Source organism: Schistocerca piceifrons, chromosome X (assembly GCF_021461385.2).
Source record: "Schistocerca piceifrons isolate TAMUIC-IGC-003096 chromosome X, iqSchPice1.1, whole genome shotgun sequence".
NCBI classification, from domain to species: domain Eukaryota; kingdom Metazoa; phylum Arthropoda; class Insecta; order Orthoptera; family Acrididae; genus Schistocerca; species Schistocerca piceifrons.
In genome coordinates this window covers 162,066,351-162,092,459 of record NC_060149.1, presented here as the reverse complement: position 1 = coordinate 162,092,459, position 26,109 = coordinate 162,066,351, and the positions used below count along the sequence as shown (strand labels likewise).

The 26,109-nt window shown below is 43.0% G+C and overlaps 1 protein-coding gene across 1 annotated transcript in view; it reads left to right on the top strand.

Annotated features, from left to right (window-relative positions):
- The window catches only part of LOC124721762 (serpin A3-1-like), a 148,619-nt gene that overhangs the window by 47,492 nt on the left and 75,018 nt on the right, over positions 1–26,109 (top strand). The window contains exons 2-3 of the mRNA XM_047246871.1: positions 834–957; positions 7,755–8,079. Coding sequence (XP_047102827.1) covers positions 7,760–8,079 — 320 coding nt within the window. The 5' untranslated portion in view covers positions 834–957; positions 7,755–7,759. The remainder of the gene's footprint in view (positions 1–833; positions 958–7,754; positions 8,080–26,109) is intronic.

The following is a 26,109-nucleotide window of genomic DNA, read 5'->3' as shown; positions in this document are numbered from 1 at the left end:
TAATAACTGGCTCCTTTGAGTGAGTCCCAGACTCAGATGACACGGTTGCCCAAAGGTTTGAAGAAAACTTGAGTCTCATTACAAACAGGTACTCCACTCTTACATTTATAGTTTGGGGTGATTTCTATCCTCGATATGTTGGCGAAAATAGATGTTTGAAGTCGTTGGTAGGTATAAAACATCGTCCGAAATGGTGCTAAATACTTTCTCTGGCAATTATTTTTAGCAATTTGTACAGGGGCCAACTCGAAGTGCAAATGGTTGCGAAAGCGTACTTGACCTATTAGCAGCAAATAATCCTGAGAAAATAATGAGCATCTTTACGCATGCAGTGATTAGTGTAGCGAGACTGAATACTGTAACCTCCAAATCCACCAAGAGTAAATGTAAAAAAGGAGATACAAATTCGCTTAATTTCTTCCTAAGAGGCAGTCTCCACACCTTCCAAAGTATGTAACCGTTTATCAAATGTGGCTTAAAATTAAATGAATAGCCTCGACGGCAGTTGAGAGATTTACACCAAATAAATTAATGACAGACGGAACTGATAACCCATGGTACACAAAATGGGAAAGAACACAGTTACAGAACCAACGAAAAACGCATACCAAATTTAAAGGAACGCAAAATCTCCAAGACTGCCGATGCTTAACTGGTGCTCGAAATTTATCACGGACTTCAATGCATGATACTTTTAATAGTTTTCACAACGAAATTCTGTATCAAAATCTGGCAGAAAACCATTGAGATTCAGGTCGTAAGTAAAATACATCAGCTGCAAGACACTGTTACTATCCTCACTGCACGATAACAATGGTAATGTTTTTTTTCAGGATTCCTTCACAAGAGAGGACAAAGTAAATACTCCAGAATTGGAATCAAGAACAGCTGCCAACATAAGAAACTCTGAAGTCGACATCCTCCGTGCAGCGAAGTAACGTAAAGCTCTTAATAAAGGTAAGTCTTCCGCTACAGGTTCTACAACGATTTAATTCCTTTCAGTGAACGCTGATACAATAGTTCTATACTTACCAATCTCTCGATGAAAGATCTGGAACTAAAGACTGGGAAGTCGCTTAGGTCACAGCAATACTGAAGAAAGGAAATAGGAGTAATCCGCTGAATCACAGATTCATATCACCGATGTCGATTTGCAGTAAGATTTTGGAACATGTATTGTGCTCGACCTTTATGAATTACCTCGAAGAAAACGATCTGTTGACACGTGGTCATCACGGCTTCATGAAACATCGTTACTGTGAAACACAACTAGCTCGTTATTCAGATGAAGTAAAGGGTGCTATTAACAGGGATTGTCTGACTGTTTCCATATTTCTCGATTTAGAAGAGGCTTTTGATACCGTTCCTCATAAGCGACAAGTAATAAAACTGCGTGCCTACTGAATATCGTCTCTATTTTATGATTGGATTCCTGACTTCCTGTCGGAAGGACCACGGTTGGTATTAATTGACGAAGAGTCTTCGAATAAAACAGAAGTGATACCTGGTGTTCTCCAATGTGGTGTTATTGGCCCTATACTGTTCTTAATCTGTATAAATGATTTAGAAGACAATCTGAGCAGCCATCGTAATTGTTTGCAGAGATTCTGTCATTTAACGTTTAGTAAAGTTATCAGAAGATCAAAAACAGTTGCTAAGTGATGTATACAAGACATCTGTGCAGTGCGAAAAGTAGTAGTAGACTAAACGGAGAAAAGTGTTCCGTCATCTACCTGAGTACCAAAAGGAATGCGCTATATTTCGGTTACACGATAAACCACACAAATATAATGTCCGTCAATTCAAGTAATTATCTAGTGATTACACTTGCAAACAATTAAAATTAAAATTATCACATACAAAATGTTGTGGGGAAGGTGAATCGAAGGCTGCGTTTCATGTTTGACTGACAGAACACTTAGAAGATGCAACAGGCCTACTAAAGAGGCTGCGTAAACTATGCTTGTCCGTCCTCTTCTGGAGTATTGCTGTGAGGTATGGGATCCTTACAAGATAGCACTGGCGGAGGACATCTAAAGTGTCAAAAGAAGTGCAGCTAGTTTTTTTATGATCGTGAAGTAGAGCTGCGAGTTTCACTGATACGATAAACGAGTTGAAGTGGCAATAATTAACTCACGAAATTTCAACCGCCAACTTTCTCTTCTAAATACGGAAATACTTTGTTGGCGCTCACCCACATTGGGAGAAATGATCATCGCAGTAAAATAAGAGAAATCAGAACTCGCACTGACAGATTTAAGTGTTCATTTTTCCTCCTCGATGTTCGGGAGTGGGACGGTAGGGGAACAGTGTGAAGGTTGTTCGATGAACCGTCTGGCAGGCACTTAAATGTGAATTGCTGAATAGTCATGTAGATGCAGATATAGATGAGGGACTTCCGTCCAGCTGTTCGTAACCTATCGTTACAATTCTATCGATCCTATACACATAGTAGCAATCTATACAATATTTTCACAGACTACATTTGACAGAAATGGTTGATATTTGGTACAAAATCAGAAATGATCATAAATAGTGGTCATATACATAAAACTCAGGCAAATAATTATGTATAAACGACTGAAAATTATGAATGACATAAAGTGTTGGTGTTACAAAATATAATTTTTTTAACTTAAAACTAAGCGCATGTCAAATGTATCTTGATTTTAAGGATTTTCTGTAGTGTCATCTTCCCGCTGTTGTTAATAACACGTAGGTCATCATAGCGTACATCGTATGGCTAGTGATCTGTTAAAACATGCCCCATAAAGGTTGCATCCGCCTTTCGTAGTCTCCAGCTTCTCCCATGTTACGACAGTCTCTCACACCTCTACCTGATTGCTCTACAGTGGTTGCGGCTTATCTTATTCACACCACATTATACCAAAGGTAAAAATGTGTCTTTCCTATTGAAAAATAGCTTAACTACGTTGTTGTTATTGTAAAACGCAAGTCTATAGTCGCAAGATTTTAGCTTTTCCATAAAGCTACCAGAATTTTTGTCAACAGAAGGATAGTGCACCAGTCTCTGTCAATGGTTCGTTAGCGTACAAGAGTAGAATAATTTTAGGCCTTCCGTTTTTTTCGTAGAGTCTGATCAGTCATCAGCAAAATCAGATCTCTGACTGTTCGTAATTCTGTCTGAGAGATCGGTTCGGATAACGGAACTGGTATACGGTGGTGCTCCATGGAAGCGGAAGCTGCTTGTTCTTGACTTTGTGGGTGCTGGAAGCTGGCAAGCACTGCAGTACCTGTGTCTCTTGTTTTCCGTAAATGTTGAATGAGCGTTTCTTTCTTATAATATCTACACTAATGTCCAAGAAATTCGTGGAGGAGCATCCCAGATTCATTGTGAATTGAATTTTATTTTCTTGGTACTTTAAAAGTTGAAAATTTGTATGTTATTCTCGAATGGTGCCATTCATTACAAAGCTCATCATCCGAGTATCTGGTGCATTACTTAATTCAGCAACTCGGAGGCTGTTTAATAACAAAATTTGTTCACAATTATACACGAAACTTTTAATTGTTATGTGACTGTGAATCAGAAGGTGACATTCTATGTTGGCGTTATTGTTGTTGTCGTATTGCCCGAAGACAGTTTGAGAATACTCTCCATGCTATTCTATTAGTCGACAGCATTATTATTGCACCTAAGAGTGAGGGCGCTTGGGTGAGCTCGTGTGTTTACCTGTGCGCTTGAAGCCCTTACGAACGTGGTCTGCTGTTCCAACAACAAGACAACTTACTCGGGAAGCTGTTCGGACTTCCACAGTGTATACGGTAGTTTAAAAAATAGATATGGTTTTTGTTTACTGTAACGTCACGTAGCGGTTTCCGATAACGGCCACGACAGGCCAAGTGAAATAACATAGCGATTGTGTAATACATGATGTAAACGATAATTGTTTACAACTACCAAAGATAAGAATGTGTCTTTCCTGATGAAAACTAGCCTAAATGCGTTTTTGTTATTGTAAAACGGAGTTATATAGTCACAAGAAAAAAATGGTTCAAATGGCTCTGAGCACTATGGGACTTAACATCTTAGGTCATCAATCCCCTAGAACTTAGAACTACTTAAACCTAACTAACCTAAGGACATCACACACATCCATGCCCGAGGCAGAATTCGAACCTACGACCGTAGCAGTCCTGCGGTTCCGGACTGCAGCGCCTAGAACCGCACGGCCACCACGGCCGGCACAGTCACAAGATTTTAACTTTTTGCAGGGCTATCAGAATTTTTGTCAACGGAGGAATAGTGCACGAGAATGAGATTTTAACTCTGCAGCGGAGTGTGCGCTGATATGAAACTTCCTGGCAGATTAAAACTGTGTGTCCGACCGAGACTCGAACTCGGGACCTTTGCCTTTCGCGGGCAAGTGCTCTACCATCTGAGCTACCGAAGCACGACTCACGCCCGGTACTCACAGCTTTACTTCTGCCAGTTTTGACACCACAGTGGTGTAGGGGAAGTCGATACAAACAAATAGATACAAGGCGCCTGTGGTCTATGAAGTCGGGAAACCACTTCAAACTGGCTTACAAAAACCGTCTAAGCCATAGCGCTTTACCGGCCGGTGTGGCCGCGCGGTTCTAGACGCTTTAGTCCGGAACCGCGCGACCGCTACGGTCGCAGGTTCGAATCCTGCCTCAGGCATGGACGTGTGTGATATCCTTAGGTTAGGTAGGTTTAAGTAGTTCTAAGTTCTAGGGGACTCATGACCTCACATATTTAGTCCCATAGCGCTCAGAGCCAGAGCCAGAGCCGAGCCATAGCGCATGTGAATCACGTGAGGCGTTGCTATCCTCTTACCCTCTTTTTTTTATTTAATTGTTGACATTTAGCGAGAATCATTTGGCCAGAGAAGTGGGTAATTACAGACTTCGTATACAGTTTCTTATATACAACATAAACATATTAAATTAGACTAATACCCGTTAAACTTCACGGTACACTTTATTCATTCAAAACAGTCCAACTATCACATTCTCTCACGTTGGGTCCTTTACGGCTGGTTTATAGCTGTATGTCTCCTTCTTCCAGAAACAACTCTCACCCTCTCAGGCCTGCAGCTGAATCGGTCTTAGCTGTTTGAAGCTTATTTGTTTTTCTCGCTAAAATCTTCCTTGAATATTAAATGAACCTACTTCTTGCGATTGCAAATCATAAATTTGACGCATGAGTAAATTTTACCTCAAAATTTTGTGAACTTTAACACCTCAACCATGACAAGCGCAGTAGTCTCGTAGGAAGAAGGCCAAGAAAGAAAACGATTTGTCAGTTTTTTGCTCTTAAAATTCACAGTGGTTGGCGGAGTATAGATGTAGATGTAGATAAAGATGTAGAATCTTCCTGCTGTAGTCAAGTCTCAGTCTCTATTTGCAGTTTTTATCACCAATCTCCTCCCGACACTTCCTCCAGTAACAAATTAACTACTACTTAAGTGCCTATGGAGGTAGCCTATCAACCTATCCCTTATTGTAGTCAAATTCTGTCATCAAGATCTGTCCTGCCCAACTCGTTTCGCTATCTCATCGTAGGTTATTCGATCTACCTATGACGTCTTCAGTATTTTTTTTTTCGGAAAGTCGCGCTTTAGGGGCTTCTATACTCTTCCTGTATCTACTGTGTATCTTCCACGTTTCCCTTCCTTACAAGGAAACACTCGAAACAAGTAGTTTCAGAAAAGACTTCTAGACATTTAGACATACATTCGATGTTAACGTGTTTCTCTCCCTTTCAGAAAAGCTTTCCATACTATTGCCAGCTTGCGTTTTATATCCTCTTAATTTATGCCATCGTCAGTTATTTCGCTGCTCCATTAGCAGAACTCATCTATGCTTTTTGTATGTAATTTCGAAATAAGGGTAATTTTGATAAACGAGGACAAACAACTGGAAGCGATCCATGATAGGACAAGGAGCAAAAAAGATCACATCGGCATGTGGCCGTAAATGCGTTTGGCTCAAATTAAATGGCTCTAAGCACTATGGGACTTAACATCGGAGGTCATCAGTCCCTTAGACTTAGGACTACTTAAAACAAACTAACCTAAGGACACCACACACATCCATGCCCGAAGCAGGATTCGAACCTGCGACCGTAGAAGCAGCGCGGTTCCGGACTGTAGCGTCTAGAACCGCTCGACCACAGCGGCCGGCTAAATGCGTTTCAAAGGAGGTACACCCACTTGGAGGTGGAGGTTAAAAGATATTTGACAGTGCACCTTTCAGTGATTGAAGGGACACATGAGAACACACCAGGCAAGTGGGAATGTTCTGCCTGCACTAGTATTTCAACGTTCAAGAGGTCAATTATGTTGGCTATGACGTCTGCCACTCACTACTTGTCCTTGAAATGAAATTTCATTTTCACCTCTATCTTTCGTTTCACTTATGTATATTTCGACCATGGACGCACTTCTGCCCTCTTCAGTGTGGGGCTAAGACACTATGACAGAACATTTCCAGGAACCTGGTATGTTCTCATGCGTGCCTACACTGTCAAAGATACTCTCAGGGACTGTTTCCCGTAGTTTGTCCCCATTTAGGAAAATCATTCTGTACAATTTCATCAAAATCATCAAATAAATTCAACTACACTACTTTAAACTAGTTTTACTTTTGTTGATTCTCATCTTATAGCTTCATTTGAAGGGATTATCCATTCTGTTCACCTAAACTTTTCCAGTTCTTTGCCGTCTCTGATAGAATGACAAAGTCATTGGCAAACAAAACACTACGTCTACATGACCACTCGTCAACTCCCACTTAAGTGCCTGGTAGAGGATTCATCGTACCAGTTTCACACTATTTCTCTACGGTTCCATACGTTAATAGCGCTGCGGGAAAATCGAACATTTCAGTCATTTCAGTCTGATTTCTCTTACTTGATTACAACGATAGTTTATCCCTGTGTAGGTTGATGTCAACAAAATATTTTCGTATTCAGTGGAGAAGGCCGGTGAATGAAACTTCGTGAAAAAAAATCTCTCTGTAGCGGAATACGCCTTTTTTTAATGACTGCTACCTCAACTCGTGTTACCATATCCGTGACGCTATCTCTTCTACTTCGCGATAATGCAAAACGAGCCGCTCTTCAATGTCCTCAGTCAATCCTTTCTGGTAAGGATCACACCGTGCACAACAGTAATGTAGCAGAGAACGGAGAACCATAGTGCAGGCCGTCTCTTTAGTAGACCTGTTGCACCTTCTAAGTGTCTGTAGATTTGTGTGATTTATCATGTAACCGAAATTCAAGGGATTCCTTTTAGTACTCTTGTGCATGACTTCACACTTTTGCCGCTTTAGAGTTAACTACCACTTTTCGCGTCATGTAAATATCTTTTCTAAATCATTTGACAATTGGTTTTGATCTTCTGATGACTTTACTAGACCGTAAATGACAGCACCAGCTGCAAACAATCCACTGTGGCTGATCAGATTGCCTCCTAAGTCGTTTATATAGATTATGAATAGCAGAGGGCCTATAACAGTTCCTTGGGGAATGCCAGCTATCACTTCCGTTTCACTCGAGCAATGATTTATTTCTTCTTCCAAAACTTTAATTCCCTTTTCAAGTTTTTCTTTCGTTTCCTACACGTATAGTTTGAAGAACATAGGGGATAGACCGCAACCCAGTTCCATTCCTTTTCCAGTTACTACCTCCCGTTTACGTTCTTCGATTCATAACTGTAGACTATCTCCTGCTTGAGATGCCTGACAGCGCTGTACGTTTGTTTCAGGCACGATGAAGCTGTACGTATGCATGCTGCTGCTTGGTCTCGTGTGCGCACATCCCGCACTGGAGGTGAGCCGCGGCCGGAAGGAGGGCTTTGATAGCGATAAGATTTCCTTCCCGGAAGACATCTCGTCACCGTTCGTCGAGAAGCAGGAGATTGTGGCCGACCACTACAAGAACGCCGTGAAGGCTCTGTTCGAGGTGGTGATACGGCTGAAGAGGGTGGTCGCTGGCGCCGAGGAGCACGGCGGGAACTTCATCGTGTCGCCGCTCAGCGTCGCCGTGGCGCTGGGGCAGATCTTGTTAGGCGCCCGCGGAGACACCCGGCGGTCAGTCCCGCTCACCATCAAACTCTTAAGTTTAAACTCAATGTCTGTTGTAGAGCTTTATGTACGCGTATTACGGGATTTATGGAGCCTGAGAATCTCCTCTGTTGGGATCGCTCACTCTAATCGTCCACGAGAAAATGACAACAGAAGATATCGAGACTCAGGATGGAACCATGTTACGATTCTGTTCATAGCTATAGTTCGGCAGCTGTAGAATATCTTAACAGAGATAAAAAAAAAAAAAAAAATCAGTCGTCAGCTGAACAAGAACAAGCTGACGACCGACTTTTTACCTTTGTGAAACTATGAACCCTGAATTCCGAAGGTGCTCGATACAGTTACGTACTGTTGCCTAATAGGCAAAATACGAGCGTAAGAAATATCAGCAGTTAATAGTTCCAAACAAACAAATCACATCACGTCGTTCTTAACGGAGAGAGAATTCAAACATAAAAATCACTTCGGGTGTTGTCCATGGAAGAGTTATAGGAGTATCACTGTTCGGAATTCACATAAATGGCATAGCGGATAGCATCAAAAGGACCATGACAGAAAATGATGGTTTTGTATGTAAAGATATCGCAGCACTAGAAAAAACAGAAAAAATGGAGCAACACCTGTAGAGGATCGACGCTTGGTGCAGATATTGTCGGTTGTCCCTCAGTATCAAGAATGTTACCTACCGATCATAAGTAGGTGGAAAATCTCGTTATTGTTTGATTAAACGATTGCCGAACAATTTCTGGAAACAATTACATCAGTTAAATACACTATCTAGTCTAAAGTATCCGCACACCCCTATGTTATGCGGAACTGACAACGAGATGCTTCGAGAGGCGGGGGAGTATTGTGTTGTCAGTGGGGCAGCAGTAACAGCAGGATGATTTGGTCTGGAAAACTCTGTAACTTCGAATGTGGATTAGTCAGTGGATGCCATCTGAGTAACAAATCCATCAGGCAAATTTCTACCCTTCTAAAGTTACCTAAGTAAACTGTTGGTGATGCGATTGTGAAGTGGAAACACAAAGGAACAACCACAGCTAAGCTAAGCCCACGCAAACCTCACGGACGGACAGACAGGGACCATCGACCATTGCGGCGGGTGGTTGTAAGAAATCGCGTGAAATCAGCGGAAGGAATCATGAGTGAGCTCCGAAGTTCTACCAGCAGTCCAGCTAACACAATGACAGTTAGTCTGGAGTTAAAAAGAACGCGGACCAATGGTCGAGCAGCTCCCCATAACCCAGCATTGCTAAGCGATGCTTGATGTGGTGTAAAGAGCGGTGCCACTGGCCATAAATGACTGAAAACGAGTGCTTTTGGAGTGGGGAATTACGCTATACCCTGCGGCAAATCGATGGAAGCGATTAGGTTTGGAGAATGCCTGTATAACGTTTCCTGCCATTAACCGTAGTGCTAACGGTAAAATATGGAGGAGCAGATCGGAGATAATGATTAAATCAGCATGAAAATGGAGCCTGTAATAAAGCAAACCTATGAGGACATAATTAGCGGACAACTACATTCCTGAAATGGACTGGCTTGCCCAGATACCGAACCCGAACACAGTGAAACATCTTTGTGATGAGAATGAGACTCTCACTCTGCAGCGGAGTGTGTGCTGATATCAAACTTCCTGGCAGATTAAAACTGTGTGCCGGACCGAGACTCGAACTCGGGACCTTTGCCTTTCGCGTCGGGGCGTGAGTCGTGCTTGGGTAGCTCAGTTGGTAGAGCACTTACCCGCGAAAGGCAAAGGTCCCGAGTTCGAGTCTCGGTCCGGCACACAGTTTTAATCTGCCAGGAAGTTTCATCTTTGTGATGAGTTAGAACGTCGACTTTAGCCCAGATGCCTGCCTCCGACATCATTACTTTTTCCTGGTTTCGGCTGTTGAGGAATACTGAGCTGCTATTCCTCCACAGACGTTCAGACATCTTACTGAATGTGTCCCTAGAAGAGTTGAAGCATTCATAAAGGCGAAGGGCTGACACATCCCATATTAATGTTCAGTAAATGGTGACTGGGTAGTTTTTCTCAGGCAGTGTATCTACGAGTAAGTTTTGGGCATCATTTGAAGTGAAAAATGACTAAAACTTATCGCAGGATAGAGCAGACGCCAGATTGAGGTTCACTGTGAAGACCCTCTGGAAGTTTGGCCCACTGAGGGGAGGCTACAGGTGACAAAATCCGCGTTCGAACGATACGTGAGTAATGGTTCTGAGTATGCTACATTTAACGGGTAGGAGTCTTGGAGGAAATAATGAAGATCCAGAGAAAAGCAACGAGTTTAGTAACGGAAAGGAAATGAAGATTAGGGTTTATCGTTCTGTTGTCGACGACGTTGTTAGAGACGGACGGCAAGCTTGCATTGGGGAAAGATGGAGAAGGAAAATCGATTGTGCCCTTTGCATGGAACCATACTGGAATTTACTTAAATCTGGATGACCGAACGGGGATTTGAACCGCCATCCTCCCAAATACAATACGTCCTTGCTCGGTGTTTTAACACGAGATCTTTCAGTAACTGCCCCTAGAAGAGGAAAATACAGGCTTTTCTTAAAGAAAAGGGCACGTATTTCTACAGGAAGTAATACTGGTAAAAACTAGCAGGAAAGTTCCCATAATGCTACGTCAGAAACCAATACCTGTTGAGAGGTGCGACAATCAGTCTCCTCAGTCCCATCCGTCTGTTACGTGGAAACGGACACGATAGGAAGTGCTGTAGGTGGTTACCACGCACCTTGACAAATCCTTCACCTCTTCGTCATAACGAGTGACGCACTCTTTCAAATACACGTGACTCCATTTGGATTACATTGCATGCGTTGGTCACACGCTCCTGTAACGTCTGCGCATCTTCAATGGGTTGAGCATACACCAGTGCCTATAATATGCCCATAGAAAGAAATTCAACGGTATCAGGTCTAGTGAAAGGGGAGGCCATGCTACCTAGCCCCTGAAACGCTGAAGTGAGATACTATCGCACAATCGGTGAAAATGGGGTGATGCCCCCTCGTGCATAAACTACAGCCATTGACTTCCTGCATGGGTAACGTTCTGCAATAGCACTGGTAATTCGTGTGTTTCGCCCTAAGAGTCTGTCAGTGACAATTCCTACCCATTCATTGACACTGGACCAATCCTGATGCCTCACCTCCATGATTGCTCAAGGATTTTCACCTATCCACACGTTCGCAATGTGGTTATCCACTATGACGTCTCTTATGAATACTTCGTCATATGTAAATAAAATGCAGACAGAGCACTGCGGATATTTAACAGCACATATCTCAACAGGTACTGAGTTCTAGACCTATGATTATTGAAAGTTTTCTCATATTTTTGACCTGTACTATCTCTTGTTGAAATATGGGACTTTTTTTAAACACCCTGTATGTTACATGGACATGAATACGGAAATGCTTTATTTCCACGTTAATTTTGTGCTACTCTCCACAGTCCACAGTACATCGTGGTGAATATACAGGAACAGAATACAACATGAAACTCGCTTTGGAATGAAATGTTCAAAAGCCCTTCGTTAGCATTGCTACATACAGCAATCCGCGTTTACATTGAATCTCTGGTGTGATTATGCATTTTTGGAGTTTTGTGTAAGCTGGCACAGTTGGATGATGATGATGATGTTTGGTTTGTGGGGCGCTCAACTGCGGTGTTATCAGCTCCCGTACAAATTACCAACGTTTGCTCAATCCAGTCTCTCCTCTTTCATGAATGATGATGAAATGATGAGGACAACGCAAACACCCAGTCATCTCGAGGCTGGTAAAAATCCCTGACCCCAACAAGAATCGAAACCGGGACCCCGTGCTCGGGAAGCGAGAACGCGACCGCGAGACCACGAGCTGTGGACAGCACAGTTGGAAGAAAAGATATAGCGGAAAAATGATGACGACGATGATGGTGGTGGTGATGATGATAATTATGATGATGATGGTGATGATGATGTATTTGGCCGTGCGGTTCTAGGTGCTGCAGTCTGGAACCGCGAGACCGCTCCGGTCGCAGGTTCGAATCCTGCCTCGGGCATGGATGTGTGTGATGTCCTTAGATTAGTTAGGTTTAAGTAATTTTAAGTTCTAGGGGCTGATGATCTCAGAAGTTGAGTCCCATAGTGCTCAGAGCCATTTGAACCATTTTGATGATGTATTCGTTGGGCACACGACAGCCAAGTTCTTAGTTCCCGTGCTTACCACAGGGCACGGGGTTATTTCCGGAATGGATCTTTACAATCTGCCAGAAAGTTTGAAAACTGCACATACTACGTAGTGTGACGTGACTGCTGTCAGGAATAATAAAAACATCAGCTGAGGTACGGCTGTAACGGCCATTTGAACCAGAATCCAGCCACATTGTTACCTGTGTGTGATTGGAAAGGGGGTTGTCGCATCTGGTGCTGTGAGCTCCTAAAGGTCCACAATAAATAAATTTTGGAATGGTGTTGTTGTTGATGTAACCGAGACGAACTGCTTGTGATACAATGGAGTAAAATAAAACAGTTGCTGGAGTATGCTGAGAGTTTAAACTGGATGCTCCCTTGGTACCATCAGCAAAGTCTAAATCCAAACATCCAATCAGCATAACCTACTAAAAAATGTTGGAAGTTCTCTTTCGCCTCTCTCGTAATTATCGGCGAAGTCCGAGAAACCACGAAATAAAGCCAGAGTATAAACCGCGACTGAACCTCAAGTGGGACCCTCAAGAATGTTCGTAGTTAAATTCGAAGCCTGCTTTTGAATTTCTGCACTACCTGTCACCGGTCCACTGGCCATCGTAGGCCTACACAGTACCTTCACTATAGCGTCTTAGAGTAACCACGGTCTGGATTCCCCGTAAGTACCTGGCTTTAATCTCACAATTTGCTCCACTATGAATTTACCATTTCTGTATCCTTGATGCTAAGTATGTGCAATTATACAGGAAGATACACGCTATCATGCGGATTAATTTGAAATGTTGCAGTGAGTCGTACTATTGCCAGTTCGCCAACAATTAACAAAAATATAATTAGCAAGCTGGCACAACTTTGTTAAAATTTTATGGTGTCTAAAATTTATTATTAAGAATCTAAATGACATATCAGTCAAACGTCAAACGAGTACTCACTTTCCCTTCCTGTTGGTGCAGTAATTTTTCTCAGAACTTAAAATGAACTTAAATTATGGGTGATCATAATTACAAAAACGTTAATCGGGTGGATAAACGTTATAAAACTTGTATGATAAAATCAGTGTGTGATGTGTACGGCAGTATCTCGATCATGCTACCCTGCTATTAAGTATAACTTTCTTGTTTGATTAATTTAAGTCATTTTTGAAAGAATTTACGCAAAATGTGTTTATCGGCGAAATCTGATGTTTTCGAAGAAAGTGGCCGTATTACCTGATGCGTGTTGCCAAGCTCTGTAATGTGGCACCATGCATAAGTAACCTTCAGTGTTGTGACCCAACAATTTCTTCTGTGAGTAATAGTCCCGTAACGTATGCAGGAGAGCTTCTTAAAGTTTGAAATGTGAGAAAGACAAACTGTCAGTAATGAAGATGGGAGACGGTTTGTGAGTCGTGAGTGTGATGACACACAGAAATAGCACTGCTACACAAAGTTAAGTTTCTGAGTCCGTATCGAGCACAAAGCTTCAAGCTGCCAGGAATTTTAAAAACGGCGCAAAAACTGCTACAGAGTTATGGATTCATGTTTAAATACAGTGAGCCTAGTCCCGGAGAACATAGAGGGCAGGATATTGATCCACCTCCTCCTATCCTCCTGTTCTTTAGAAGCCGACGGACATTAACAGTCAAATGAGTGGACCTGGATAAAAGAACAGGAGGCCTTCACAATTACAGGCTTGCGTAGATGTAATGAAGAGGGGATATTGAGTTTTTCGTGTAGAAAGAGTTATACGTAGTATGGCGGCATGTTCTATACCTTGGTTCTCCCATGTTTTATGTACTGTCAACCGTTTTCTGAAGTGAGTTCTAACGTGGAAATAAAGCGTTTTACTCCATAATGTATTTTATACTTCTATGTGTGAGTAGTACCAACGCATTTTCAATTACAGATGCTATCGACAAGGAGGTACATTATGACCACAAAAAAATTAAATCTCATTAATAGTTGTTGACTTTTGTTGCCAACATACTTTTTAGCTAGTACTGACGCGTAAGTAAGGTCAGTAACGTGAAAATTTTGATTATGAAATTCGTTATGAATAGCCGCATCTTAAGTTAAACCAAAAACATTAAAACACTTATAGAATACTGTAGACGAATGCATTAAAACAACAAATTTATTTTTTCAAAATTTAAACTATAAAATACATGACTAGAGTACAGTATTCAGGAAAGATGTGCATGAATTTCTTCTTTGTTGCTGCTCTTATTGATTGTTTCTGAGAGTAATGCACAACGCAGTTATCATGTTACAGTTTCTCACGTAAATACTGGATGACAATTATTGAACTACACTCCTGGAAATTGAAATAAGAACACCGTGAATTCATTGTCCCAGGAAGGGGAAACTTTATTGACACATTCCTGGGGTCAGATACATCACATGATCACACTGACAGAACCACAGGCACATAGACACAGGCAACAGAGCATGCACAATGTCGGCACTAGTACAGCGTATATCCACCTTTTGCAGCAATGCAGGCTGCTATTCTCCCATGGAGATGATCGTAGAGATGCTGGATGTAGTCCTGTGGAACGGCTTGCCATGCCATTTCCACCTGGCGCCTCAGTTGGACCAGCGTTCGTGCTGGACGTGCAGACCGCGTGAGACGACGCTTCATCCAGTCCCAAACATGCTCAATGGGGGACAGATCCGGAGATCTTGCTGGCCAGGGTAGTTGACTTACACCTTCTAGAGCACGTTGGGTGGCACGGGATACATGCGGACGTGCATTGTCCTGTTGGAACAGCAAGTTCCCTTGCCGGTCTAGGAATGGTAGAACGATGGTTCGATGACGGTTTGGATGTACCGTGCACTATTCAGTGTCCCCTCGACGATCACCAGTGGTGTACGGCCAGTGTAGGAGATCGCTCCCCACACCATGATGCCGGGTGTTGGCCCTGTGTGCCTCGGTCGTATGCAGTCCTGATTGTGGCGCTCACCTGCACGGCGCCAAACACGCATACGACCATCATTGGCACCAAGGCAGAAGCGACTCTCATCGCTGAAGACGACACGTCTCCATTCGTCCCTCCATTCACGCCTGTCGCGACACCACTGGAGGCGGGCTGCACGATGTTGGGGCGTGAGCGGAAGACGGCCTAACGGTGTGCGGGACCGTAGCCCAGCTTCATGGAGACGGTTGCGAATGGTCCTCGCCGATACCCCAGGAGCAACAGTGTCCCTAATTTGCTGGGAAGTGGCGGTGCGGTCCCCTACGGCACTGCGTAGGATCCTACGGTCTTGGCGTGCATCCGTGCGTCGCTGCGGTCCGGTCCCAGGTCGACGGGCACGTGCACCTTCTGCCGACCACTGGCGACAACATCGATGTACTGTGGAGACCTCACGCCCCACGTGTTGAGCAATTCGGCGGCACGTCCACCCGGCCTCCCGCATGCCCACTATACGCCCTCGCTCAAAGTGCGTCAACTGCACGTACGGTTCACGTCCACGCTGTCGCGGCATGCTACCAGTGTTAAAGACTGCGATGGAGGTCCGTATGCTACGGCAAACTGGCTGACACTGACGGCGGCGGTGCACAAATGCTGCGCAGCTAGCGCCATTCGACGGCCAACACCGCGGTTCCTGGTGTGTCCGCTGTGCCGTGCGTGTGATCATTGCTTGTACAGCCCTCTCGCAGTGTCCGGAGCAAGTATGGTGGGTCTGACACACCGGTGTCAATGTGTTCTTTTTTCCATTTCCAGGAGTGTATGTGAAATAAAATCGTCATAAATTCTGGAATGTTTGCGTTAGGGGGTTCAAACTGCACGGTTGGAAGCGGAGCATGATGGGAATTAGTATGCATGAGCATACACTGGTTTAGCGACGAAGTCCACTTTCGTTTGGATGGGTTCGACTGTTGTGGGTTGGCAGGAGAGCCTACACCGGGATCCAAGAGGAAGCCGAAAGGCACGCGTTTTAGCTCACACATGCTGGCGTGAGGTCTGGAACAGGTAAAGGAATTTAGAAAAAACGGACGTAGCTGGTGGAATACTTAACTTTAATCCATAAATTGTGAACGTCGCTCTTGACGATACATTATTACAGTATCAATAGTAACTGGTAATGGCGCCTTGCTAGGTCGTAGCAATTGACGTAGCTGAAGGCTATGCTAACTATCGTCTCGGCAAATGAGAGCGTATTTTGTCAGTGAACTATCGCTAGCAAAGTCGGTTGTACAACTGGGGCGAGTGCTAGGAAGTCTCTCTAGACCTGCCGTGTAGCGGCGCTCGGTCTGCAATCACTGATAGTGGCGACACGCGGGTCCGACGTATACTAACGGACCGCGGCCGATTTAAAGGCTACCACCTAGCAAGTGTGGTGTCTGGCGGTGACACCATATCGACAATAAGCAAAATTGGCACATTTGGGGAAAAGAGAATCTGCATTTCACATTTGAGAAGTCTCTTCACCCTCGATGGGTGACTGTGTGGTGTGCAATGTTCAATGACGGAATAAGTGGTGCGATATTCCTTGATGGCACGGTGACTGCCGAACGGTACGTGAAGCTATTCATAGATGATTTCATCGCCATTACACAAAGGGACCATTATTTAGACGGGGCTCGACCCCAGCGAAGCAGGAGTGTCTTTGATGTCCTGGAGGAGTACTTTGGGGACCGCATTCTGGCTGTGGGGACCCAGAGACCACTGACATGAAGACATGCGACTCCTTTTCGGGGGGCTATTTTAAAGACAATGTGTACACAAATAACCCCAAAACCATTGCTGAGCTGAAAACTGCCTTTCAGGGGGTTATCGACAACCTCGATTTTCCGACACTTCAGCGTGTCATGCAGAATTTTGCAATCTGTCTGCGCCACATCATCGCCAATGATGGCAGGCATGTCATAACATAGATCCGAATATCTGTAGTGACGTTTACGTGATGAATAAAGTGTGTGCACGCCATAGTTTCTAACTAATTTACGTTTTTTTTCCATATAGTTCAATAATTTTCACCCTGCATATAACAATCTCAAATAAACTGTAGAGTTTCTAAGGAACTGGCGTCAGAGCTACAGGTAAATATGAAGTTTAGCGTATGACCCAGTGATAATCGTACGATTTTATTTCGTATCTATATAAAGCTTACAATGTTCAGCATACATCAATATTAACAAATTAATTTGCGGTGTGAATGTACGAGTCGTAGAATGGTGCGCTCCACATTATTTACGCCATATCGTGCAAATTATCCATGGACATGAAACTAACTAACTAGTTACAGTCAAAGAGCCCTGCCACATTTAATGCCTGCGTTAAAAGCGCATCGGGTAAACTTTTCTGCGACAGTGCCTACGCCGGCCTCTGTGGCCGAGCGGCTCTAGGTCCTTCAGTCCGGAATCGCGCTGCTGCTGCGGTCGCAGGTTCGAATCCTGCCTCGGGCATGGATGTGTGTAATGTCCTTAGGTTAGTTAGGTTTAAATAGTTCTAAGTTCTAGGGAACTGATGACCTCAGATGTTAAGTCCCATAGTGCTCAGAGCCATTTGAACCATTTTTTTTTGTTAAGTCCCATAGTGCTTAAAAAAAAGAAACCACTGTCTTCACTCTTTGAATCTCTTAACAGGAATAAAGAAATATGCTGCCTATCGGACTGATTACGACCTATTAAGAACAACTGTCGACCCTGTAGCCAATTGATAATGCAACGCTGACACGTAGAACTTGCTTTAATTACAAACTTGTCGCTCTACTATACATAGGTTGTTGGAAGAGGCACAAACTTAGATGTTTAATTTAATATTCGTGTCGTTTAAGGGCGTGTGGAGAACAGCGGACAGAAACATTACTTTAACAGTATACATATGCTATTACAGCCTAAAGCACAAGATTTAATATGAGGAATGTGACACATTATGTTTAGCTCAACCTGAATAGATATCGTGATGCAATAATAAAACCAGAGAAAGAATCCATGCATGGCTGAAAAACAAGATACGTTATTTAAGCATGGCATGTGAATATAAAAACTAGTAGCTAAATTGTGTGGATGAAAGTTCATTCATCAACATTTCCTTGTGCCTTTGTGGCACTTCAACGCGAGGTCGACCTTGTTACTATTGATTTGTCGTTAGTGTCAGAGGGTGGCTGGATGCCCTTCCTGTCGCCACCCCATAACCCCCCCCCCCCCAGGACGGAATTAGTGTACTCCAGCTGTCTGCGTCTAGTGTAATCCATGGAATAGTGTGAACGTGTTCAGATGTCTGGGAGTCGGGTACCTGAGGCGGGGCGTGGGGAACAACCCCGTATTCACCTTGTGAGATGTGGAAAACCACCTAAAAACCACATCCAGGCTCGCCGGCACACGGGCCCTCGTCTGTAATCCGCCGGGCGGGTTCGATCTGGGCCTGGCGTGCCTACCCGTGTCCAGGAAGCAGCGCATTAGCGCTCTCAGCTAACTTGGCGGGTCTTGGATGAAACTTCAGTAAATGGTATATTCCAGTCCAGTTGTTGCTGTCAATATTTATTATAAAATAATCGATACAATATAGAAGATCACGGTACTTGGCGATTTCAGGCAGAATAATTTTTATAGTAAAGATACTCCAGTGCCCCGTATTATGAATTTCAAAGGAGAGTCTTTTAATTACGCACCAACCGAAGTGGCTCATGTGGTGTCACCGCCAGACACCACACTTGCTAGGTGGTAGCCTTTAAATCGGCCGCGGTCCATTAGTATACGCCGGACCCGCGTGTCGCCACTGTCAGTGATGGCAGACCGAGCGCCGCCACACGGCAGGTCTAGAGAGACGTACTGGCACTCGCCCCAGTTGTACAGCCGACGTTGCTAGGAAAGGTTCATGAGAATTACGCTCTCATTTGCCGAGACGATAGTTAGCATAGCCTTCAGCTAAGTCAATTGCTACGACCTAGCAAGGCGCCATTTATCCTTTGCTATGTATCTAATGACGCATATACTGTATCAACAAGACCAATGTTCTCCAATTGTGGATTAAAGTTAAGTATCCCAGCAGCTACGTACTTTTCTTTATAGCATTCATTACGTATCCTGTTTCAGACCTCACGCCAGCCTGCGTGAGTTTAAGCGCGTGCCTTTCGGCTACTTCCGAGTGGCGTGGCTGTCTTGCTACGCCACTACAGCTCAGTTGTCCCCATCCGATCCCAAGTCAACGTTTGTTAATTTTTTCTCAAGATTTTTTGTGCTCACACTCCATAGAGATCCCTTCGTCGATGGTACATTGAATCCTGATCTTGCTTCCTTGCTACCGGCAGTCACGCATAAATTGCTCCAACTGAGTTTACATACTTTAGTGGACAACGCTCACTTCCAATAGTAACATTCTTTACACTGAATGCAGATTTGCTAATAAATAAATAAGTATATAAATAGCTTGTAAGGAATTGGGTCTTCAGAAAAACAATAATTTCATAAAGTTATTTTACAGGACAGTACGGGGTTAAGATAAAAGCATTGCGACTCATCAGTGTGTGTGTTCCGAGGAGTAACTTATGAACCAAGGGTACTTCCTCTTTCAGAACTTTTTGAATACTTATTTGTTTATTCAGCTCTAACGGATAAACATTATTAAAGGTGACTGTTGGAGCTGTATTTGTATTTATGCTATTTTTTTTCAAATTGGCGCGATACACTGCTTCTTTAATAAGATTTATCTACTCTATTTACATCATTTGTGTATCATTTTCTTCCCGTATTGGGTATTTTATAGTAGCATGAGGTAGTTGGCAAAACGACACTTCTTTTCGTTTCTCTACGTTTCTTTCTGTCTGTAACTTAATGCCCATTAGGCTTAGAGGTTAGCACACATTTTCACCAGTGTTCAGCGACAGAATATTATGTGGTTTATTTGTTACTCCCTAAAATATTTTATCTGTAAATCGATGGCTCCTCAGGACTGCAGTTTGACGTATGCGTTATAAGCTACCCTTCGTGGATGCCGCATCTACCGTAATGTCTGAGGTAGTTGGAGATTTTACCTCCAAAATTTTGAAGACTTTTTAATTTACGTTATTTAACTAGGAAATATATAAAATCACAATCATCTGTTCCTAATTCTTTTTAGTGTAACTTGAAAACCACGCAATTTTCGGGGAACATAATTCGATACTAAACCGAACAAAAAATTATTCCCTAGAGATTTGATCATTTTTTTTACCTGCTTCGTAGACTTTTTCCTTCAATGATATATTTGATTCCCTGCTGCTAAAAATGTTCAAGAAATTATTGAAACATAATCAGGGATTAAAAGGAGCTGTAGATATAATGAATGTAATGGTATTTACGTACGTAACATATCAACTATGCATTATGTACAACAGGTGAATAGTTGAGGAGATAAATAATCAAATTAATTTCCGTCTTTATGTGGTGGAAGGTCCAGACAGCTCACTGTCTACTGTCTTCTCACTTACTCTCAGCAAAAGGCATAACCGGTACTGAAAAGTTCCTTAAGGTCACTACTTCCACTATGACAAATATTTCACCGTGAAATACGTTAAGATGTGGTATTACGATAAGCTTACATAGTTCGTAGTCTCAATGTCAACTTGCTGTAATAGATCAGGCCCTCAGATACAATGGCAGTAGGAAGGTAATGGGCATTCGAGATACAAACTGAGCAGTGAACTTTTGGTTACCTACTTGCAGGGTCAGGGAAACCACATGATGTCCTCAAATACCTTTGACCCTGACTGCATGACGGCATGAAAGACGCTGAACGCATTATATAATCATACGCTCCTCTTCCTGTACATTTATCCCGAACCAAAGTATACGCTACAAGTATACACTTTTCCATCATCCACTGATGCATAAATAATCTTCACGCCATGGCAGTACTGATCGGCTGTGTGTGCCCAACAAAAGCTCCAAAATATTTACTGCTTTGAAAGTGTTGTCAATCTCGACGGTCTGTTTGTTTTTAACCCATTATCAGAAAACAACAATGGTTTGAATTCTGTCTCCCTAAACAACTGTGTTTAAAACAATAGATCACAGTGTGTCCAACAGTACAATGACACTTAAAATTAGAATTTACATGTATTAGAAGTACTTAAACTATTACTGACATTTAGGCAAACACCAAATTTTTAACTGCGTAATTTTCATAATACAGTAATGCACGCCAACAACGCCATGACAGGAATAATTTTCATACTACAGTGAGGCATGCTAACAATTCTGACTAGCAGAAGATAGTGTTACTCAAACATGAAGCTGCACCAGCTATAACCTAGATGGCTCATGTGTGCAAAGTCCAACTTTTACATCTCTAGCAACCTCCACGCATGAAACGAACATTAATCATATTTTGTCTGTACAGATGCCACTGTCAGTCACTTAACGGCACTCCATGCTATTTGTCTTACGGTACAAAAATGAAATATGACTCCCAGGTATGTCACAAACTGTCACAGCGTGATTTTCACTTCTAAAATGTCAATCTAACTACGTAAATGATGTAACTTGCAGTGTTTCCACATTTAAACTGTTCTGCTACTTTACAAAAGACATGTGCTCTGCTAAAATAACATGCTATAGACCTCCTTAAGGCATGATGCATTTTGAGAAGATTTTTAATGCACTGTATCAAAGGGTAACTTCGCAGTGCTCTACATACAAAATGTAAACCCACAGAATAGCCAAAGACAATGATGGAATAGGCTTCCATACAGAGAGGAAAGGATGGTAACTCGAAAATGCAATCTTTGCAACCAAATAAAATTATTTTCCAAAAACGTAAAGCACAGACCACATGCAAGCTGCTTATAACAATAAGCACTATAATTGCAGATCTCTGATCGAAAACGAAAATTCGATCTTTGCACCATATTAAAAACATTTATGAACAACAGACCCAGATGGTACTACTGTCGTAAACTAATTTCCCTATACCAGAAAAAAAAGTACACATGGTTCACATAATAGTGTCCCGCATGGGGACGTATCAATAAGCATCCCTGATGTAGAAAAATCACTGAAAGAGATAAAAGCAAATAAGTTGCCAGGTCCGGATGGGATCCCAGTTCGGTTTTACAAAGAATGCTCTACGGCATTGGCTCCGTACTTAGCTTCCATTTATCGCGAATTGTTGCCCAGCCATTCCTAAGCGACTGCAGAAAAGCGCAGGTGACTCCTGTATGTAAGAAGGATATATGAACAGATCTGCAAAATCACAGACCTATATCCTTATGATCAGTTTGCCGTAGAGTTCTTGAACATATTCTCAGTTCAAATATAATAAATTTCTTTCAGACGGGAAAGCTTCTTTCCACGAATCAGCTCGATTTTAGAAAGCTCTGCGCGTGGAAAACTTAGCTTGCCCTTTTCTCACATGATATACTGCGAAATATGGACGAAGAATAACGGCAGATTTCATATTCTCAGATTTCCGAAAAGCATTTGACACCTGGGCCCAATGCAGACTGTTGTTAAAGGTATGAGCGTACGGAATAGGTTCTCCGGTATACGACTGGCTCGAAGACTTCTTAAGTAATAGAACACGTTGTCCTCGACGACGAGTGTTCATCAGAGAATAGGGTATCGTCAGGTGTGCCCCAGGGAAGTGTGACAGAACTGCTACTATTTTCTGTATCCATAAAAGATAAGGTTGAAAGGGTGGGAATCATTCTGCGGTTGTTTACTGGTGATGCTGGAGTGTACGGGAAGGTGTCGTTGGGTGACTATGGTAGGATACAAGAGGACTTAGAAAACATTTCTAGCTGGTGTGATAAACGGTAGCTAGCTCTAAATGTAGAAAAATCTAAGTTAAGGCAGATGAGTAGGAAAGGCAAACCCTTAATGTTGAAATACAGCATTAGTTTTGTGCTACTTGACAGAGTCGCATCGTTTGAATATCTAGGCGTAACGTTGCGAAGTGGTATGAAGTGGAACGAGCGAAACTATACACTTTCAACTAATTTTCAGTCAGTCAGCATTATAGCGACACCACGTTAGGGCATCAACTCTATCTTGGTGTCATCATCTGCTGATAATGTTAACTTACATGGAGACTAAATGACATTTTACCTCCATAAATAGTCATGTTACACAAAATTGCAATGAACTACACTATATGTCACCATGTTATAGCAAAACTGTAATAAATTACCCCAAATATCGTCGTGTTACAGCAAAATCGGTGGGAAAATGTTCTCGCCATGGCAAAATTGTAACAAATTACCCCACATGTCAACATTTTATAGCAAAATTGTAACAAATTACCCTGTATATAACCATAATTATACGAAATTGTGACAAATTTTCCCATATGTCTCGAATGCATGGTGAATACTGTTGGTGCACTATGGTCGAACTGTTTGTCAAAAAGCTCGTCATGTTTTGCTAAATACAACACAACACTTGCCAGAGTCCAGCGATCGAGGCATATCATACGTGGTGATTGGAGCCTCCCGCCACAGTACTGGAACCTCTACTGTACCAGACACAGCGCTTGTGTACACCCTGTGCAACACTCACAACAGAGTCTGATGATCAAAACACAGTATATGCAGTTACTGACACCTGCTCACCATTATTTGAATCTGTAGAATGTGAGACAGCCGGCCGAAGTGGCCGTGCGGTTAAAGGCGCTGCAGTCTGGAACCGCAAGACCGCTACGGTCGTAGGTTCGAATCCTGCCTCGGGCATGGATGTTTGTGATGTCCGTAGGTTAGTTAGGTTTAACTAGTTCTAAGTTCTAGGGGACTAATGACCTCAGCAGTTGAGTCCCATAGTGCTCAGAGCCAATGTGAGACACACAGTGCTTCAAACATGATGGCTACCATTACCCCTTTTGCTAAGTGTGGCAATGATGGCCGGGTGATATGTGGTGACTGCCATTACCCCAAAAAATGGTTTTCTTCACGAGTTACGAAAAATAATGTGCTGACTGGGGGTGTCAGCTAGTGGATCTCAAATAACATTCTAAAACCAGAAACTGACAATTCACTCAGCTTCTAGTCTTAAAACACAAAGATCGAGTAGCTGACACCGATTGAGATGTTATGGCACTGTGTTAGCGTTTGGTGCTAGAATACTATTTGAGATCCACTAGCTGTCACCCACTAACAGTAAATTATTTTCCTCAGTTGTTGTGTAATGCCGCTATTCAAATGGTAAAGTAAAATATGGGGGCTGCCACATTTACTGCAAGGAGCCCACGGAGGGAAGACAGAAAGGGACTGGGCAGGCACAATTACAACAGGCCTAACCTGTTGATGTAGCAAGAATCAGTGTCACACTACTGTGGAGATACCTCCGACCAGAGACATAATACCGCCAGCACAACAGAAGGCAGGGCCTCTGTCATGTCAGTGCTCTGATAAGACACGGTCAATCTACGGGACTCCTATGGATTACATGATAAAAATCGACACTGTGGCTCAATAGGGGCCAGCCATGCCCATATAAATACCCTTCATTTTTAGACAGACGTATTCAGTCTGGTAGATACCATCTATGGGAAGAGAGTAATGCCAGCCTACTAGTTGACGTCAGCCTGCAACCTTCCACTGTCAGATTCGACTTCTACTAACAGCTAGCCTGCCAATTGCGCTAAGTCAAATGCTGGTAACTTAGTTCATTCCAACCAGTGAGCCTCCTGCAGGTCAACCATCTGAAGCCGCCAGTCTCCTACCTCGATGGCCTACAGTTTGGGCCAGGGGTAATGTAGCTGATCACTCATACTCCCAGCGTGGGTAAATACCACCACTGCTTGCGGCTGCTTACATGTGTGGGCATTGCAGCTGAAAGCCATCTCCCCTGCGCTGGGACATTGGGGTGCTTCCTAGTGCTCCAGAGTATGTCCTGGGCAGCCATGCTATCTTACATCTACACTACGAGCTACTACAGCTGTGAGGTAACCACCTTGGTGGAGCTGTTGTCGTTGCTGCTCCACTGATCAGGTGGCACTTTGACTACAGGCAGTCTGCTCATGGCACACTGCTTCATTCACCAGAAACAGCATCCATCCCGGACAACATGGACATATCTGAGGACCATCAAAATTTTGTGATCCAAGGAGTATTGCACTATCTGATTAATAATGATGTTTCCATAAACAACCATTTGTCAACATCCCAATGAAAACCCATCGTCTCATCACAACCCTGCAGCGTTTGGAGGAATGGCAGTCAGCATATTTCAACTGACTGTCATTGACACCTAAAAATATGTGGGATAATTGACATTCACCCCGTAAACTGACCACATTTGCCCCACGCTATAATATTTAATGTAATTGTAGTCACCTTGTGAACTGACCATCATTGTCCTCTAAGTACCTAGGGTAGTGCCAGTTACTATACTTCACCTGACCATAATTGCCCCACAATAGTGTCTGGGGTAATGGCAGCCACCATCTCAACTGACCGTCATTTCCCTACAACAATATCCAGCACAATGGTATTCACCATGATTAAGGACGCAAATACTGTATCCACAGTTTCACTGATTCCAGTACTGGGGAGGACACCTCTGATAGCTGCATACACTATGATCATTGGACTCTTGCAGGTGTTTTATAGTTATTAGCTGAATTAAGATGAGATTTGTAACAAATAATTTGACCCTCATTGCCCCACTAGTATCCACCATATACACTCATGTTCATAAATTAAGGATAATTCCAGAATGTGGCGCCACACAACGTGGCACTATACAAAACTGGCGCTAATAGCATTGGCGCATAGGGAACACACACGACACAGATCTGTAAGTCCACGGTATTGGTGATAAGTTGAGAAAACCGTCCCCAAACACATGTGCTAGAAAACGCCACTGTTTCCCTCGCATGTACCCCGACATCAATATGGGATATGATCACCATGCACACGTACACAGACCGCACAAC